At 39.0% G+C, this 17,605-nt stretch overlaps 3 protein-coding genes across 8 annotated transcripts in view; 1 reads left to right on the top strand and 2 right to left on the bottom strand.

Moving 5' to 3' along the window:
* LOC139936209 (THO complex subunit 2-like) overlaps nucleotides 1-1,787 on the bottom strand; it is a 36,577-nt gene extending 34,790 nt beyond the window's left edge. For all 3 annotated transcript variants that reach the window (XM_071930980.1, XM_071930981.1, XM_071930983.1), the window contains exon 1: nucleotides 1,723-1,787. In XM_071930980.1, coding sequence (XP_071787081.1) covers nucleotides 1,723-1,787 — 65 coding nt within the window. The remainder of the gene's footprint in view (nucleotides 1-1,722) is intronic.
* Nucleotides 1,788-2,783: 996 nt separating this feature from the next.
* On the bottom strand, nucleotides 2,784-8,752 carry LOC139936027 (5-hydroxyisourate hydrolase-like). Of its 4 annotated transcripts, none has more exons than XM_071930730.1 (5): nucleotides 7,217-7,313; nucleotides 6,497-6,708; nucleotides 5,779-5,939; nucleotides 5,318-5,453; nucleotides 2,784-3,981 (listed from the first exon to the last, which is right to left on the bottom strand). In XM_071930730.1, the coding sequence occupies exons 2-5, from the start codon at nucleotides 6,608-6,610 to the stop codon at nucleotides 3,892-3,894; spliced, it is 501 nt and encodes a 166-aa protein (XP_071786831.1). In that variant the 5' UTR covers nucleotides 6,611-6,708; nucleotides 7,217-7,313; the 3' UTR covers nucleotides 2,784-3,891. The 4 variants fall into 4 exon arrangements, with proteins under 4 accessions (XP_071786831.1, XP_071786834.1, XP_071786833.1 ...); XM_071930733.1 differs by lacking the exon at nucleotides 6,497-6,708 and adding an exon at nucleotides 8,664-8,752 and having other exon boundaries at nucleotides 2,790-3,981; nucleotides 7,217-7,316; XM_071930732.1 differs by lacking the exon at nucleotides 6,497-6,708 and adding an exon at nucleotides 8,636-8,746 and having other exon boundaries at nucleotides 2,790-3,981; nucleotides 7,217-7,316.
* Nucleotides 8,753-8,884: 132 nt separating this feature from the next.
* LOC139935718 (GH3 domain-containing protein-like) lies at nucleotides 8,885-16,871 on the top strand. Its single transcript, XM_071930263.1, has 7 exons — nucleotides 8,885-9,020; nucleotides 10,452-11,489; nucleotides 12,527-12,662; nucleotides 13,298-13,462; nucleotides 13,885-14,033; nucleotides 14,510-14,607; nucleotides 15,082-16,871. Exons 1-7 carry the CDS (start codon nucleotides 8,993-8,995, stop codon nucleotides 15,298-15,300), a joined length of 1,833 nt encoding a protein of 610 aa, XP_071786364.1. The 5' UTR covers nucleotides 8,885-8,992; the 3' UTR covers nucleotides 15,301-16,871.
* Nucleotides 16,872-17,605: the final 734 nt, after the last annotated feature.

Here is a 17,605-nt window from a genome sequence, read left to right as displayed (position 1 = left end):
GAATGACTTCTTTTCATTACTTTTTTTTTAGGGTGGGAAAAACAACGATGACAACAACAAAGTAATTCATTACTTTTAAGGTCAACATAATGATACATGTAGTGAAGCTGATGAGATCTTCCAACCAACATGTACAATGTCTGAGGTTGGTTGAATCTTGTGGAGTTTCCATTTGAGTTTCCAAATAAAATGTTCTTGCTTTTGTCAAGAGTGAATGATGAGAAATTGGTACGGTGTGCCAGGGCAACGATGTCCAGGAATGATCTTTGACCTCATTTTGAAAGAGAGGGTAAGCCGAAAATCTTGAAGGGGGAGCGGGGGTGGGGGGATCATCCATGGAATGTGCTAAGCGAGCTGTAACGCAGATTATCTGACAATGTGGAAACGAGCTGAATGCACAAACAGGAAGTGTAGCGATTTTCCTTGTTGTGGGGGTGTGGGGGTGCTGTGTTTTAAAGTTGGGTACAATCTCAGTTGACAAAGCTCAGTTGGGTTGAAATTGTGGAACATGCAAGAGAGGCAACAAGTTTCACAGATTTCAAACATCAGACTCAGAGTCATGGATGTATCTCTTCATCTCGTCCTTGCAGAGGTTTGGGGTGAAATGATTTTCACTGAAGAAGAATATTGACAAAAACTGAAGCTTGATGTGTCAGTATGAGTATGTTGAGCCAACTTTTAACTTTTTAGTGTTCCTGGTGAAGTGTACGCCGACTTCCAACACAAAAATTTGATTGTTCATGGTAGAACTGTTGCAGATGTGGTCTGTTGTGTTGGTGTAGATTCCTCTGTCTAGTGGAGTACGTGTGAAAATGGCAAGCATCAACGTGGTATATTGGTGGTAGGCTAGATATGCCTACTTGTCATTTGTTTCGAGTTCATAGTCAATATTTGGGGGGGGGGACAACTAGCTGATGCTGATACGAGGTGTCATCTGCTTTGTTGATGGGGGTAAACTTGCTGGTCTTGCATGAGGATAACGATATCGACATGATGATAATGATATCGTGCCATACATACAACCAATAATGCAGGATCTCATCATCTGGAACTCCGGATTTGCTGCTTTCCTTCTTGATCTAACTTAGCAGATTTGACGGCACTGATTTTACAGGAAAGTGCCGATTGAAGAACCACTCTACCGTTGATCTTTGTTGCGCTGGATTCATTCCACCTGCTGGTTTTTCTTGGTGGTCAGTGAGCGTGATGCGTGGCTTGGTGGTTCATGGCATGTAGATGTAATGGACGACGATGAAGCTTAGCTTGGCTTGCTCTTCTTGACGTGCTTGGACGAAAAACAAGCCCTTCTTCTTTCCGTTGCAACCTTTTTTTCTGCTATTGCTCGCCATGTCGACTGACTTTTTCCCGACTCCATTTTCTAGATGAATCTTTCTAGCTTCCCTAGCTTGAGTGGTGGGAAACTATCTCTCGATTGGTAACTTTCATCCAACGATGCTGCATGTGCTGCCTGCCGTTCATAGTGAATGGACAACGGCCAGCCGTACTCACGTAATACCGCTGCTGCGACCTCGACCTCCCAACCAAACCGACGTGAGAAAGCTGAATAAGATCCGCCGATGTGAAACTACATTTCGGCTTCCAGAAGAAAAGCCTCTTTTTAATGAAATAAACTCTCCGTAAACACACATTTTCGAGCCAGATTCGTCTTGGCTTTTACAGCTATAAACAGGGTTGAAAAGTTCTTCAAATGATGAAACTTACAACTCACTACGACCCGTTTTCTCCCAGGTTTTGCACAACTCTTCAATCTCCATAAACTGCGCCATCTTTGATTAATAAAGTTCCCGGATGATTGACGTCACGGGCAATATCGACGGTGGCCGAAAGAGGACATCATAAGGACTAAATATGTAGCCGCATATCCGCAAGTGTTTTACCGTCTTCCAATGTTGGGATTAATAGGTTGCAGGCTTCATTGACAGATTATAGAATACATAGACACCGTGCCTCATTTTATTTTAAAGGCACTGGACACTATTGGTAATTACTCAAAATAATTATTAGCATAAAACCTTTCTTGGTGACAAGTAATGGGGAGAGGTTTATGGTATAAAACATTGTGAGAAACGGCTCCCTCTGAAGTGCAATAGTTTTCAAGAAAGAAGTAATTTTCCACGAATTTGATTTAAAGACCTCAGATTTAGAACTTGAGGTCTCAAAATCAACCATCTCAACACACACAACTCCGTGTGACATGGGTGTTTTTTTCTTTCATTATTATTTCGCAAGTTCGATGACCGATTGAGCTCAAATTTTCACAGGTTTGTTTTTTATGCATATGTTGAGACCCACCAACTGTGAAGGCTAGTCTTTGAAAATTACCAATAGTGTCCACTGCCTTTAATATGAAATCATCCAATAACACAGGAGTCTATTTACTGAAAAGGGAATCTGAATCGCCACTGAGCATGATCATACAGGGGCGTGTCAGTTTTGGAGTAGGGAGGGGGCAGGAAATGAGGTGAACACTAACAGAATTATCCCTTGTATCAAATACTCCTCCCACCCATTATTTTATTAAATTAGCAATTCTAGAAGTCCTTTTCAGAGAATTTTCTCCCCCAAAAATAACATTAAGAAAAAAGAAAAAAGAGGGTATCGAACATCAAAGAACAATGAAATAAAACAACAAATTGATTTACATCACAACTTGTTTTCTGTTTATTCCTCAATAAAAATACAGGAATATATAACATGTACAAAGTGTTCTTGTTAATTACAGAATTACATATGTTAATTTGATTATTTGAATAAGATTTTTCCAAGTAAGGTTAATTTAAATAAAAAGATTTACCAATCTTTATCTTATTTGTAAAAACACCCCTTTTGTGTTTTGAAAAAGATTAGCAGAATTTTTGTAAACAGAATTTGTTTAATTTTAAAAATTGTTCAAAGAAAAATTAACTTGAAATATAAGATAATAATAAAGCAAAGTTTCATATCTTTAAGATCACTAAAGTAATATGCGAACTTAAGTAATTAAAGTAAACATAATTTTGAGGAAGACGTCTAGATATAAAATCAGTACAGACTATATTGACACAAGGATGATCTATTAAAATACAAATCGGACCAGAGCCACAACAGTAAGAGGCAAGTGCTTCACCCACTAGCTACCCCAAAACTGGCTTCTTAAGCATAATTGAACAATTAATTATCACCATATACTTCTTCACAGATTGTTCGTTTGTCTGTTTGTTTGTTTGTTTGTTAAGATGATCTTCCCGTCAAGGGTTCTCTGCAAATTCTCACAAGGGGATATAAACATCAAGCTGGCAACAGCCAATTTTCCTCATACAATTATTGGTTTAACATCTATGATACAAAATTGTAATTACGTAACTAGATGAAAACACTTTTTCTAGTCGGTGAAATTAGAGGTTAGCTCGGTAGGATTCAAACCCACAACCTTGTGGTTGCAAGTCTTGCAGGCTAAACCACTGTACCATGGTGATTCCTTTCAATCAGCTCCATCCCAAAATACAGCCTCCTTGTGGAGTTTTCACTGTAAGCTAAGAGGCTCTGCTACCCTCCTGGGCCTAAAGTCATGAAGCCTGTAAGCACAAAAACGTGCTAAGCACCGAACAATATTGCTTAGCAGAAACTGGTTACCAGCCAAAAGTCCACTAATTTTGTTGAAACTGGTGCCCAAACCATTTTTTGCTTAGGAAATTTGCTAAGCAGTATTTTGCTATGAAAATACCCCTGCTCAAATTTCTTTGCAAAAAAAAAAATGAGAAGCGAAAAACAATGTAAACTTGTTTTTTGCTGCTAACCTTTTTTTAATTTTAGCTGCGCAAGATTTCTGTGCTTATCAATTTTGTTGTGCTAACAGGCTTTGAGGAAATTGGGACCTGATCCAGCATCTCATTAGCTACCTCTGTAGGTACTGTAGGAATATGGACTTAGAAGTAAAGGTACGTGGTAATGTTGATTTGGGTTATGAATCTCAAACACAACCTGTGAAAGAACGAAAAAAGAGAAAAATAATACAGGAGGGTAAAAATATATTTTACCAAATGGTTTTGGAACGAGGACTGCACTAATAAACTGAGCTATCTTAAACCACCATAGTCAAAGTCTAACAGTTTTGGTGTGGAGTAACTGAACGGTTTTGTTGGACTGAGGACTGCACTAGTAAAACATTTATTTTATACACGGGATCAGCTGTACCACCATAATCAGAGTCCAACAGCTTTGGTGTTGATTAAATGAATGGTGTTGGACTGAGAACTGCACTAGTAAAACGTTTATGCTTTACATGGGATCATGCATACCACCATCGTTTGAGTCCAACAGTTTGGGAGTTGACGTAGGTCCAAGTAAATCACTAAATAGGGTAAGGGCTATGGGATTTTAGGCATGGCTCACGTGGTGAGGTATCAATGTAAATGGTGATTTTGGTTTGCAGGGATAACATGTGTAATATTATAAGAGAAGGAGTTTGAACGACGAGACTAACCACAGAGTAACAACAGAAAACCCTGACATTGCCCCTATCTAACCAGTGGGAAAAGATAGGAGACCTCCAGCAGGATGGCCGCTTAACCAGCGTGATTAGATCTCTTTGTACAGAAGGAGTGGTACCGCCACTCTGCACTGTTGCCTGCGTGTAAAGATGACTCATTGGAGACAAGAATTGCAAAAATACACGGTTTTTGCATGCGCATAGTATTTTCTTTGTCTTTCATGGATGCGCAAATGGTAGAAACGATTGCATTGAGATTCTTCTTTTACCATTTGTGGTGTTTTCATGGAAATATCATAGCATTTGTTTTGCATTTTTTGCTACTTTCCTGTCACTAGCGGTGGTTCAAAATTTGGGTATTAGCACACGAGGGTGGTTGCTATTCAATTTTTTTTCCTTCGATTTGAGGTGGGTGAAAGTGTCTGAAAGTTTCATCAGGTCTCAAAACAGAAGTTTTTTCTTTAACATATCCATACGACATACGACGCCATAGCTGCGTGAAGAACCAAGTGCATGCCCAAACTCACATACGCCAGGTCACCCATTGTTTGTATAAGGTATGTGGGTGGTTACGAGGTGTCGTTAACAGCCCCGGTACCACGAGTTCAGCTGTTCAAGTCCATTCATTCAAACTCCTTCACTTCCTTCCTCCATGGTAATATCTACTTGCTAGGTAGACAAGTCCTTTTGAGATCTTGTCTTTCTATATGTTCCATTGCACATAGTAGATTTTTTGAAAAATGGGAGACTTCTCAACTGTTGGGTTAGGGTTAATAGACAAAAGTAAGTCTCAAAACTACCATGCAATCATGCCCTGCTTTCACTTACCTCTACATATGGGTAAAACCCAACAGTCGGGATTGTTTTGAAGTAACTTCCTGTATCAAACTTGATCTTGTAGACTCCAGCAAGGAACTGATCTTGAGTTAACAAGTTGGGTGCTCTACCATCACTGTTGGTTTTCCTGGATTAGAAACAAATCAGGAAAATAAAAATGAAGGAAATTGTAAATTAGTTTTAAATTACGACTGTTTTGTCTTTCCAGTTAGTTGCTGATATTTATTTGTGATTTTTTTTTAAAGAGAGCTTCAAACAATCCTGAAAAAATTAATACTTGACTAAGCTCTAAGAATGGTATCGGCCTAAGCAAATTGTGTACTACTTGGTGTCCATAATACAAACAACAGTTTAAAAATCACTATGTAATAGTTAGATGTACATTATAAAAATCGAAAATCAGAATATCATGCCTGAAATATATAAGTCAAAAGGTACAATCCATTCATTACCCTCTCGCAATAACATCAAATTCTTGAGATTCTGAACGCTGATAAGACACGTCGATAGCAAGGTTTTGAGCTGGTCGGCCTAGCGCTGTGTCTAGTACATGAGTAGTTAAAGGACTACCTGCCATTGTTGATGATTTCTCGTTAAGCCCAAGAAGTACAGTCTGCGTAAAACAAATTAAAATAATAATAAATCAGTAAACTCTAGAGAAATGAAGAAAACAACTTAGTGTGTCATGGCTGAGCGGTCTCAAGCACTGAACTCAAGTTCTTGCAAATATCATAGAGCTGCTTATCAGACAATAATACTAAAATTATTCTTACTGAGCCAATGTTTGTAGGAAACCATTTGCAAATTGTACACATTGAATGGTATTTTGGTCGGTGACCTTATTCTGGTAAGCAAAATTGGTTTGTGCTTAGCTATTTTTTTTGCTGATAATCAGCTCGGTGGTTTTAACCACCGAGGCTAAACTATTACAAACTGCTTCTTTTTACCCAGGAGGGGTATTAACAGGTGCCTCCCAGACAAATGGGAGACTTTTTGGGACGATAGAGGGCAGCAGACCTACCAGGTAAATCCAATGTTCTCAGAATTATGCGCATGTTCAGAACTACGTAAACAATGGAAATTTATCCGGTAAGTCTGCTGCCACCTAGCGTTGGAAAGTATCCTATTGATAAGAATCAATCGTTATAGTAGTCCATGGTATACACAAACCTGAGTTTTACCATTGCTACCTGCTGAGTGCTGGCACAGGAGTTCTAGTGCGCAACATTGCGACCATCCAATGCAATTTGTAAATAGCTGCTTATAAATCCTGATCCCTGGCATGGTGAGAGATCTCTGGATCCCAGGTATGGTTTGGCCATCTCAATACTACAACACTCGGCCCCAGTCCGGGACTGGTCCAAACTAAAGTTGGGATAATCCTGAAGTTTGGAGGGAACAAATAAGTGAGGATTGATCGCTACCTACTCATAGAACTATGAGTATTAATTTGTTTATATTTTCCCATTCACAGATGTGGGTTTGCATTGTATACTCAGTATTGTCCCAAGTCCTGTGAAAAACTATCACAGGCATGTTACTAAGTGGGATTCGAACCCAAGTCTCTTACAATTCTAGAGCAGTGTCTTACCAACCAGACTACCGAGGTTACCCGGTAGCTGGAGGAAGTTTGAATCCTATGTTTTGGCAGCGGGTACCGCAACGATATATAATGGATGTTAACTTTGCATCGGGGATAAAGAATATTTTACTTTTCGGTGTATGGGTAAAAACCATAATTAATTTTCTTTACCTCAGATGCAAACTTGCAATACTATTATATAGTACTATGAGGTTCGTTCTGCAAACTTTGTGAGACGATAGCGGACCTCATAGTTCTAGGAGTAATCGTTGGGAGGAGGGTTACACACCACATCCTTATATCCTTACCTGACCTTGATTGGTGCCCTGCAAGTGACCAATCAAATTCCGGATTCGATAATTTGAGTCTGACATCACATCACAGCTACAAATTGTCCGCTTCTCTTATCTGTGAAAAAAGAAAAGAGATTTGTAATTCAATTCATAAGCTTCGACTTTTTGTATTTTACTTTGACATTGAGGTTATAACAATAAAAAAAACATGATTAAAAAAAGATGCCACCTCAAATGTCAGAACTTTTTTGACAAAATGGAACAAACGGACACAACTCATCTACATTTCCACCAATCATTTGCACACATTTCCAACATCATGTTCAGCGCCTTGATCTAGAGTCTTGTATATGTGCGCTTTATAAGAACTTTGTATTATTATTATTATGCATGGATCGTTTGATTAGATTTTTGAGGGTTGTTGTCTGTTCAAGAAAGCTGTGTTTAGTATTAAGTTGCACTTTTTTTCTTCTCTTTTCTCAACATGATGAACATCCACATGTGCGTAGCCACTTAACGTAACCCCCCTGCCAACAGCGAAGCCTCCACCTCCGCCGTCGGCAGGAGGGTTATTTATCGCAGCTAGTACTTTAGTAGACACTTTAGTTGCAATAATGGTAATCCTCAATCGTTCCAGCGCTCACAGAGGATGGAGGATTGCGATTATCACAACAAACTAAAAGACACAAAGTTGAATTCAGCTGAAACTTTCTGGTGTGAATTTTAAGTTTTAATCAGTATCTTTCTTGATTAATTTTGCCAACAAATCAGCATTACATTTGCAAAAATCACAATCTTAAAAAAAAGACCCTACCTTTATTCAGGTCTAAAGTACAGTAACATTACTACACTATATCATGACATATGCACTCTTCAAAACCACCAAAATATTAACACAAGCACTGGGCAGCAGGGCAAACATAATGCAGTTGCATTTTCGCAGTGCATTGCATTTGGTCATGCGTGGGGTAGCATGCTTCCGAGCAACAGTAATTTGGTTTACTTTTGTTACCCCTGACCCGCATGATTTGTCCTTGTTTTTTATCCCTTATGGTTGTCGTTCCCATTTGGTTCTGTTTTCCTCCTGCATGCTCCGCCCTCAGCCGCCCTCTTATTGTTTTTTTGTTTTGCTTTTGTTTTCTTTTTCAAATAATTTATTTAAGTTAATGTAATTTAACCTTATTTATTCTTTTATTTTATTCTGTATTTATTTTCCTCATTTCTTGCTTTTTCATAATTGTTTTTTTCCCGTTAATGATCTGTCTTGTGCTATTGTAACTTGTTTGTTGTACCTTGTATTGGTCGAATAAATAATAATAATAATAATTTGCACTTGGCTTGCCGTTTATCCATCACAATTAAATTAGAGAAAACAGCAAAACACAATTAACGGACAAAAACATGTCATAAGCACATTATAATGCTATGATATACCTTCAATACATAAAATGTCTCACCTCACTTCAGTCAGTGTCTGTTGTTTGAAAGGATTTGGCGGCAGCTAGCACCGTTTGTAAAGGTTGTTGTTGTCCTTTTTCATGCATTCTTTTCTATTCTCTTTAGCTTTACTGAGCGCATTGGGTTACCAGACTGAAGTGAGCATCATTCAAGTTCAAACTTGAGTCTGGTGCCGCGCGATTTGTGTGATACACATTTTTGTGACATCATTTCCTGTTGCATAACTTGAAATCCTGAGCCTGAGAGCAGAGGCTGCACCGCAGACCGGCCGCCGGCCTCCCGTTTTATGGTCTGTTTTGATGTTTTGACAGCATAAATAGCAGGGGATCGAGGATGGCGGTGCTCAGTACTGTTGCAAAAGGTAATTGTGTTATATTTCAATTAATAATAAAATGGCAATATTCTGTTTTTCACTTTTGTTGAAGTTTCTTTTTTTTATCTAATCCAATAATATTATTATTAATAAACAATAAAATATCATACTAAAATCCAGCTACACTTTTCTTTAGACAACCATAGAGTAAGGACAGAGAACATTGCAATCAATGATGAGTTGACATGGTAATTTTGTAAGTTGTGTATTATTAATAAAGAGAAAACCAGTTATATCACCAGTATGAGTTTCACAGAACATGGATCATCATGATGTGGCAACTTTTGGCCTCCTTCTGAATCAGTCGTAAGATAACTTTCCGTATGCGCCACCGCTTTTTTACTAATTTTTACAGAAAGGATATCTCATAGAGGTAAATTAGATACCGGTACAATATTATTTCATATCAAATGAAAAAGTGGTGGCGCCATACAGAAACTTTTCCCTTGATTGAAACTTACTGAAGGCAGTACAGGTGAGTATGACTTCAAACAGTGCAACCAACTTCCTCTACCGCCTGGCAGTACCATTCAATTGTTTGGCTTCCTCAATTATCTCTGACCATCCCATCCGATGGCCATGGACCTATTTATTGCTGTGTTATTCTAGCAGTAGTTTAGAATTACAATATATTTTTACAGCTATTTTCCTGTACTAATTATTTAGCTTGAGTCTACTCCTAGAAGTTATGAGGTTCGTTCCGCTATCGCACCTCATAGTTGTAGGAGTAACTTAAGGCTATTTAATTGTTAGAATTAGTGTTATTTCGGGTTATATACATTGTTGTATTTTAAACCTTTGAGCGGGCCATTTAAAGCCACTACATATACACTTTCGGTACAGAAAAAAATAAAAAGTTCACAGATTTACAAATAACTTACAGGGTTTACAGAAGGTAATGGTGGAAGACTTCTTCTGAAATATTAGTGCGTGAAATGCTTTACTTTTTGAGAAAACATTAAATCAATTATCAATTCTCGATAGCGAGAATAACTGATTTATTTTAAAAACATGTCATGACACAGCGAAACGTGCAGAAACACGGTGGGTTTTCCCGTTATTTTTCCCGACTCCGATGACCGATTGAGCCTAAATTTTCCCAGGTTTGTTATTTGATATAGAGGTTGTGATACACGAAGTGTGGGCCTTTGGGCAAAACTGTTTACAGAAAGTGTCAAAGGGCTTTAAAAAGAATAAGAATAATGTAGGCCTAATGTTAGATGTAAGTAGACCAAGTAACAGGGGCTCTATTCTCCTCTATTCTCATTAAAAAAACATTTCTTCATAAAATCCATCTAGCATCACTTGATTTGCTTTCTAGTCATGCTGAGAAGGAGAAGAAAACAAACATGAACACATAAAATTAGGAGACAGTTGTTTGGTTTTGTGTTTATTTGTCACCTGTTTTCATACTTTTAGGAGTTGGTGTTGTGGCAACGATGTCAACAGTCATGGTTGCTTATGACATTTACCATCAACGCAAATCTACTCTCCACACTGCAAACAGTCTAATCAGACAGTACGTCATTAATAAACTTATCGCCGTCATTGGTTCTCGGATGCGTAAACGACTCGACGATGACTCCAAGAAATGTAGGGCTGTTCAAGATGAAATTCTCCTAGCTCGAGTTAAAGAGGCATCCAATCTGGTCTACGGGAAAGATTTTGATTTCGGCGACATCGTGGACAGAAAGGATTTCCGCTTGAAGCACCCCTTAACAAAATACGACCACTTCAAGCCATACATAGAGCGCATTGCAGCTGGGGAGGATGGGATTCTCACCAAAGACCGGCCCATCATCCTCGGTGTTACATCAGGAACGTCCGGAAAGAGCAGCATCATCCCAATGACCAAAGGGCAATCTTTAGCATTTTTCACTCAGGGTATATCTGTTTTATACAACGCCATGAACACAGCTTACCCGGAAACAAACAACCTTCAGAAGATCCTTAAGTTCTTCTACACACCGAAGTCTCGCATCTCGGCTGGCGGCATACCAGTCGGTCCGAATTCCTCCTCCCCCAAATCCACTCAGGGTCTCCTCCCACTCTACACCACCCCCCTCACCGGTTACGAAATCATGAGTGAGCCAGAGGCACTTTACGTTCACCTTTTATTCGGTTTAATGGACAGAAATCTGGGAATGATCGAGGCAAACTTTGCGTCTCTCATACACACAGCTTTCGTCGAGCTGGAACGTAAATGGCCGAGCTTAGTTCGAGACATCGAGATGGGGTACATCTGCCCCAGCCTTGACATCGACGATGGGATCCGACAAAGTCTTAATAAGATGATGAAATCGGACAAAGCCAGAGCGGAGGAGCTGAGGAGAGAGTTCAAGAAGGGCTTCAAAGGAATTGCTAAGAGGATTTGGCCTCATTTAAACATTCTGGCAGCCGTCGATTCGGGACCGTTTGAGATGTATGGGAAGTTACTGAGTGAACACTATACTGAAGGTTTGTTTTAAAAAAAAAATTTCTGTTGGTGAAACCAAGGAACTCTCACATGTAACAAACAAGCACTGTAACCTAAAGGCCTAAAGATAACTGTGTAGGGAAGATGATGAAGAAATGTCACTTTTAGATATGGGAGGAAATCCCAAATGAGGAAAACCCATGCAAGCAATGCACTAAATGTGTTTTTCAAAAACAGAACCTAAACAATTTTTGGTGAGGTCAGTGTTGACGAGAAGAACTGGTGGTTTGACAACTCGACAGCTCAATCAGTTTGTCCTGATTGTCTTCAGGAGAATGAAGACGATTAGAGCGTACTAATTTAAATAGTTGAGTTGTCAAACTACTGGCAGGCAACCACAGCAAATGTCATGTTGGTGCCATGTGCTTTGCTGTGATGTCCTCTGCAAAGCTCCAAGACAACTTTCATTTTCTTTGTTATAGAAGTGCCCTTTATGACCAGAGGAAAATTGCTGCGCCCCTTCAAGAGCGAAGTTTCAAGGCGTGCATTGGTTCTTTTCAGAACCACCATCAGTTTTTAAGAGATGTATTGCATGGTGTCTCCACAAACCGATTACTTGATTGTATCTCCACCATGCAGAGTTTCAAATCCTACTTTAAAGGCAGTGGACACTATTGGTTATTACTCAAATCAATTATTAGCATGAAACCTTTCTTGGTGACGAGTAATGGGGAGAGGTTGATGGTATGAAACATTGTGAGAAACGGCTTTCTCTGAAGTGCCATAGTTTTTGAGAAAGAAGTAATTTTCTACGAATTGGATTTCAAGACCTCAGATTTAGAACTTGAGGTCTCAAAATCAACCATCTAAACGCACACAACTTTGTGAGACAAGGGTGTTTTCTCTCATTATTATCTCGCAAGTTTGAGGACCGATTGAGCTCAAATTTTCACATTTTTTTTTGTATGCATATGTTAAAATACACCAACCATGAAGGCTCATCTTTCACAATTACCAATACTGCCTACTGCCTTTAAAACATTTGTGTAATGAGCATCTTATATTATTTTCTCATCAGGGGTACCTACATATTCTGCATTGTACGCTGCAACAGAAGGTTTAATTGGAGTCAATATGTGGCCTAAGAGTGAGAAGAGAAGGTACATGCTGGCACCAAGAAGCATGTTCTTTGAATTCATTCCTGTAGATAAGATGTAAGTTGACATCCTTCCGTTTCATTTCATTCTGTTTTATTCACCAGCTAACCTTACAAATATGCTTATCTAGAGGATCGTCATGAAACAGACACTACAAAATTGTAAGTTTTGCATGTGGATTTTGTTCACAGAATCAGGAAAAAACTGACTAGACAGTGCTTAATGCATTTCGGTGTAAGGGTGATCTCTTTCTTGATCTCTTTAATATGCAAATTCAACCTCTATCACAGAAGAATGTAAAACACTGAGATGAATTTTTGATTAGTACCACAAACAAAATAATGGAAAAAGTGAAATTGTTTCTTCTCAGAACTTGACAATAACTTAAGAGGGATCCTCAAATTAGTTATCCAGAAAAAGCGTTGATGTTCCCTTTTGAAGGACAGCCATTCAGATGAGGTTTGCGTTAGCACTAACCACTATGTGTACTCTTTTGAGTAGTGTTGGCTCTGAAAAGAACCTGTGGTTTGAGAACCATCACTTCTTGAAAGAGATTTTTGTTTGCTCTGAAAAGAATCCAAACACTACTCAATTTTGTTTTAAACATAGTGCTACCTTCGGCAGACCTTGCCTGATTATACTCTCACCATACAAGGGTAATTTCATTCCTCTCCTGTCTCCCCCATGTGTAGCTTTGAGGATCAGCCCGACACCCTGTTTATAGATCAGGTGAAGAGAGACTCTGTCTATGAGTTGGTTATTACCAATGCTGGAGGACTGTACAGATTCCGCTTTGGTGATGTCGTCAAGGTCGTCGACTTCTACAATCAATGTCCGGTTATTGAACTTATGTACAGGTAAGCTTTACCCTAATAGTGATACATGTAGTCTTCTTTAAAATCTGATTTTTAGTTTTTTTTGTGCACAAGGAAAAATCAGTAAAATTGTAATTGGCAAAAAATTGTTTGTGGCCTGACATGCCCATCGTAGCAGAGTCTTTTTCCAGGCCGCTGTCACGAATGCTACTCGTTATAAGGTGACCGTATTCGTGAGAGCAGAAATCTTGCAGGAGGCCAGCAGTCTTGAGAGAACATCGCCAGTGTCGCGTGAATTGCGGATAGAGTTGGAATGCTTTCATGGTGACAAACCTTTATCGGCTTGTCCACAAGTGCCCAAGTCCTAAGTCTAAGGAGTTTGCAGTGCTTAACACACATCAGCTGACACACATGGGCTTAACATCTCTTAAAGTGCAATTTCTTTTATCTTGATGATCATACAGGAAAGGTCAATATCTAAATGTGAGAGGAGAGAAGACTTCTGAGGACATCTTGTACAAAGCTCTGACGGACACAGTGAATGGATTCAAAGGTGTATCGCTCGTTGATTACTCATGCGCTGAAAGCCCTCTGCTGGACAACCAAGAGAAAGGTAAAACAGTCTTTCTCTTTTATAGACTGGTCCCCTGTCTTTAGGATAAAGACATGCTCTTAGAGGCCCAATGATTTCATTGGATACAATGCTTTCATTGAATAAACATGCTGTGACGTAAGCTTTCCATATCTGTGTTATGATTGGTTCGAGGCGATGTACATGTCAGCTTTTTCTTTCGACAATCTGCATGCAGCGTACATGTGCATAGTGTTGTATTACATCATGTAGTATTGTTTTGTTCACTTTGTAACACTTTTTGTACACAACTATAAAAACCTGTCGTAGTAACATGCAAACTACATCATCATAGCATCTATCTTGGAAGCTTGATTCATTTTTTAACTGTTCCCAACATCGATTTTTTTTTATTAAGATGTCGCTTGTGCATATGGGCTATTACCAATGTTGTTCACATGCCTTGGTTCTTGTTTGTGGTTTTCTTGAAACAATTTGATTTTGTGTTTATTTTACAGTTGATGATTTGTTCCCGCACTACGTGGTTTTCCTGGAGCTTACAAAGGACATTGACCCTAAGGCTCCTGTTCAATTGACTGAAGAACAAAAACTACAGGTATGGTTTAAACACTCAAGATTGCTCCTAGAATTTAACAATGATCTCTCAAAGTCCTATAACTGGGGCGTCTTGGCTGAGAGGTATAGGGTGGTAGACCAACACCCTGAAAGTTCTAAACGATGGTTTGAAACCTATCCTGGTGAGACGTGACACTTGTGTCTGTGAGCAAGACACTTTATAAGAATTGCTTCTCTCCACCCAGAAATGAGTACCGGCGAGAGCTTGGGAGTACAGGCAGATTCAAGTATTTTGTTGTGAGAAATTACTTTTCTTGAAAACTACGTTACTTCAGAGGAAGTCGTTGCCTACAATATTTAATACTATCAACAGCTCTCCGTTGCTCATTACCAAGTAAGTTTTTATTCTACTATACTTTTATTTGTGTAGTTACCTATCGTGTCCAGTGCCTTAGGCAGCTCTATGAAATTGGGCCATGTATAAAATTGCTCCACACTTCTCTAACATTTCCAGCTGGATAAGAATCTACGAGAGCATTCCTTCATCTACAATTCCTTCCGTGAGAAAGGGAGCATCTCTTGTGCCAAGGTTCACGTGGTGAGGCGAGGCTGCTTCAAACGTCTCAAGAGGTTCTCGCTGAAGACGAGGAGCGTCTCGGTCAACCAGTTCAAGGTGCCCAGGGTCATAAGACGACCAGAGACGGCTCAGTTCTTGTTTAATAACATTGAGTGACTAAAGTAAGTGTTGTGTACTGAAGCTACCTGGGATGCAAACCTGCCAACCTTGAGGAATGAGAAAGAGGAATCAAGCAAAATCAAGCAAAATCATGTGATTCTTACTTAAAGTATGCACACTGAATGTGCACCCTAAAAAAACGTAAAACCGTTGTCCGGATTTTTAACGTTCATAATGAATGCTACAAAAATATCTTGAAAATGAGGATGCACAACATTGGCTACAATTCTTACATTGTAAAAATGTGTTGTGCATCCTCATTTACAAGATATTTTTGTAGCATTCCTTAGAGTAATTCCACAAGCGCGATGCATCCTCGTCGGAACCATGGTCGGACTGCTGCCATATTATTTACTTGTCGCAGAAATACCCACCACACAATGTGTGCCTAGTCAGAGATACCAGGGTTTTAACCCCTCCTCTCCCACAGTAACTGCCCTGAATGGGATTCGAACCCAAACCCTGCTGATCCGAAACACCAGAGATTGATTCTTTTGCTCTCAGTCATCAGGGACGAAACGCAAAATTAAAACTGCCAGTTTTTTTAACAAAATTTAACAAAATTAGTTAAAAATAATTATACACAACGACAGATTTATATTTTGATGCTTAAACAATTTTGTCATTTAATTATTTCATTCAGATCATGATAAACTATTTTCGTATAATGATAATTGTCTTAAACAGATAATGTTGTTGAATACAGTCGGTACGACCCACCAGTATCCATACTTTCGCCTCACAAAACCACCCTACAGTTGCATCTTACCCATAGGAAAGTACTATCACATGTGACGCCCGATGTCAAAACCAGTCACTTCCTGCCCAAAAATCAGAACTGGGTTATTTGCTTATTCAGTAGACAAAAATAATAACCAGTTTTAATAGGGCTTTTCACACCCAAGGGCTCTCAAAGCGCTTCCAACATTATTACCCCTGGTCACTGGGCCTTAAATCATTCCTCAACCCATCTCAGCTCCCTGGGGAGTATACAGCCTGCGTGACAATTATAATGTGCTACTCGGCTAAATCAATTACAAGAACCATTTCTGCACTCACAGTTACCCATTAACCCCTGGGTGGTGAGAAGCGATTGTATCAATCCTAACTCTAGTTAGGACGAGTAACCCGTCCTAACTTAGGATGAGTTCAATGCGTCCTACATATTTGGATACGGAACTGAACCCGTCCTAAGTCCTAAGATTAATCCTAAGTTAGGAAGAGTTTGGTGAAATCGACGGCTGCTCAAGGACACAAGTCATGGCCGGGACTCAAAACCCACACTGAACAGAAACACCAGAGCTCGAGTTCGGTGCTCTTATCCACTCGGCCACGACACCCTACTAGAGCTTTCAAATAGAGCATACCTTCGGGCTATAATAAGGCAAGTATTTTACACTCTGATAGCAAGTATTTCACAAATACATATCATGGTTAATGTTTTGGTCTTCTTAACTGTTGACCCAACTTTATCATTTTTGAGATCTGCCTAATTCTGCCGTGAGGCGTGATTAATGATGTTGATCAAATAGGATCAATAACTTTGTTTCATGCGATAACTAAGAGATGATTATTTTATCTAAGTGGTGGTCCGGAGAATAACCTGAGGCGATTTTGTTCTCCAAATTTGAATGCAGTACTCTCAAAGGTCATCTTGCAGACAACCAGCAGGGCTTAATTTTATAGAGCTGTTTGCAGAAAAATTAAATTTTTCTTAAACATTTTTGTGCTGGACGAAATTGTTGTCAATGCCCTGAAAATTATAAAAGTTTAGAGGTAATAATTGTGTGATATGCTACAATTAGAGGGATTGCGTTTCGTGATGCACTTATTCCAACTAGCCTTTGTGAGGTATGGTGGACGTGATAAAGAGTGTACTGTGTGGTTTGGGTGTAAAACCTTAAAGTGTTGTACAATGTAGCAATGGTGTCCACCATATCTCAAAAAGGCTTATCAATACAATCCTCCTGAAACTGGGAAAAACTTACTCTCTTTCTCACTTTATAATGGTTTAAGCATCATTTTATTTAATACTATTGAGGAGCAAAATTTAAAACATGAAGTTACTGGAGCAAAAAAAAGAAGAAAAAAAAAAGGTTGATGCATTTCAAAGAGGAACTTCTGCACCAGTCAGAAGGTCAAATTCAGTGCTGTTTTGATTGAATATCATCAGAAATAAGTATTGAACTGAAAATTCTCTGTACATAAATGTAAAAACCATGTGTAATGTGACATCAAACGGTTTTGGTTTTAGTAAAATTAGTATACCAAACACAGTGGCATTTTACACTGTTTAGCGTGA

This window comes from Asterias amurensis, chromosome 4, assembly GCF_032118995.1.
Source record: "Asterias amurensis chromosome 4, ASM3211899v1".
Classification (NCBI taxonomy): Eukaryota; Metazoa; Echinodermata; class Asteroidea; order Forcipulatida; family Asteriidae; genus Asterias; species Asterias amurensis.
Note: the sequence above shows the minus strand (reverse complement) of the source record. Positions and strands in the feature narration are given on the sequence as shown.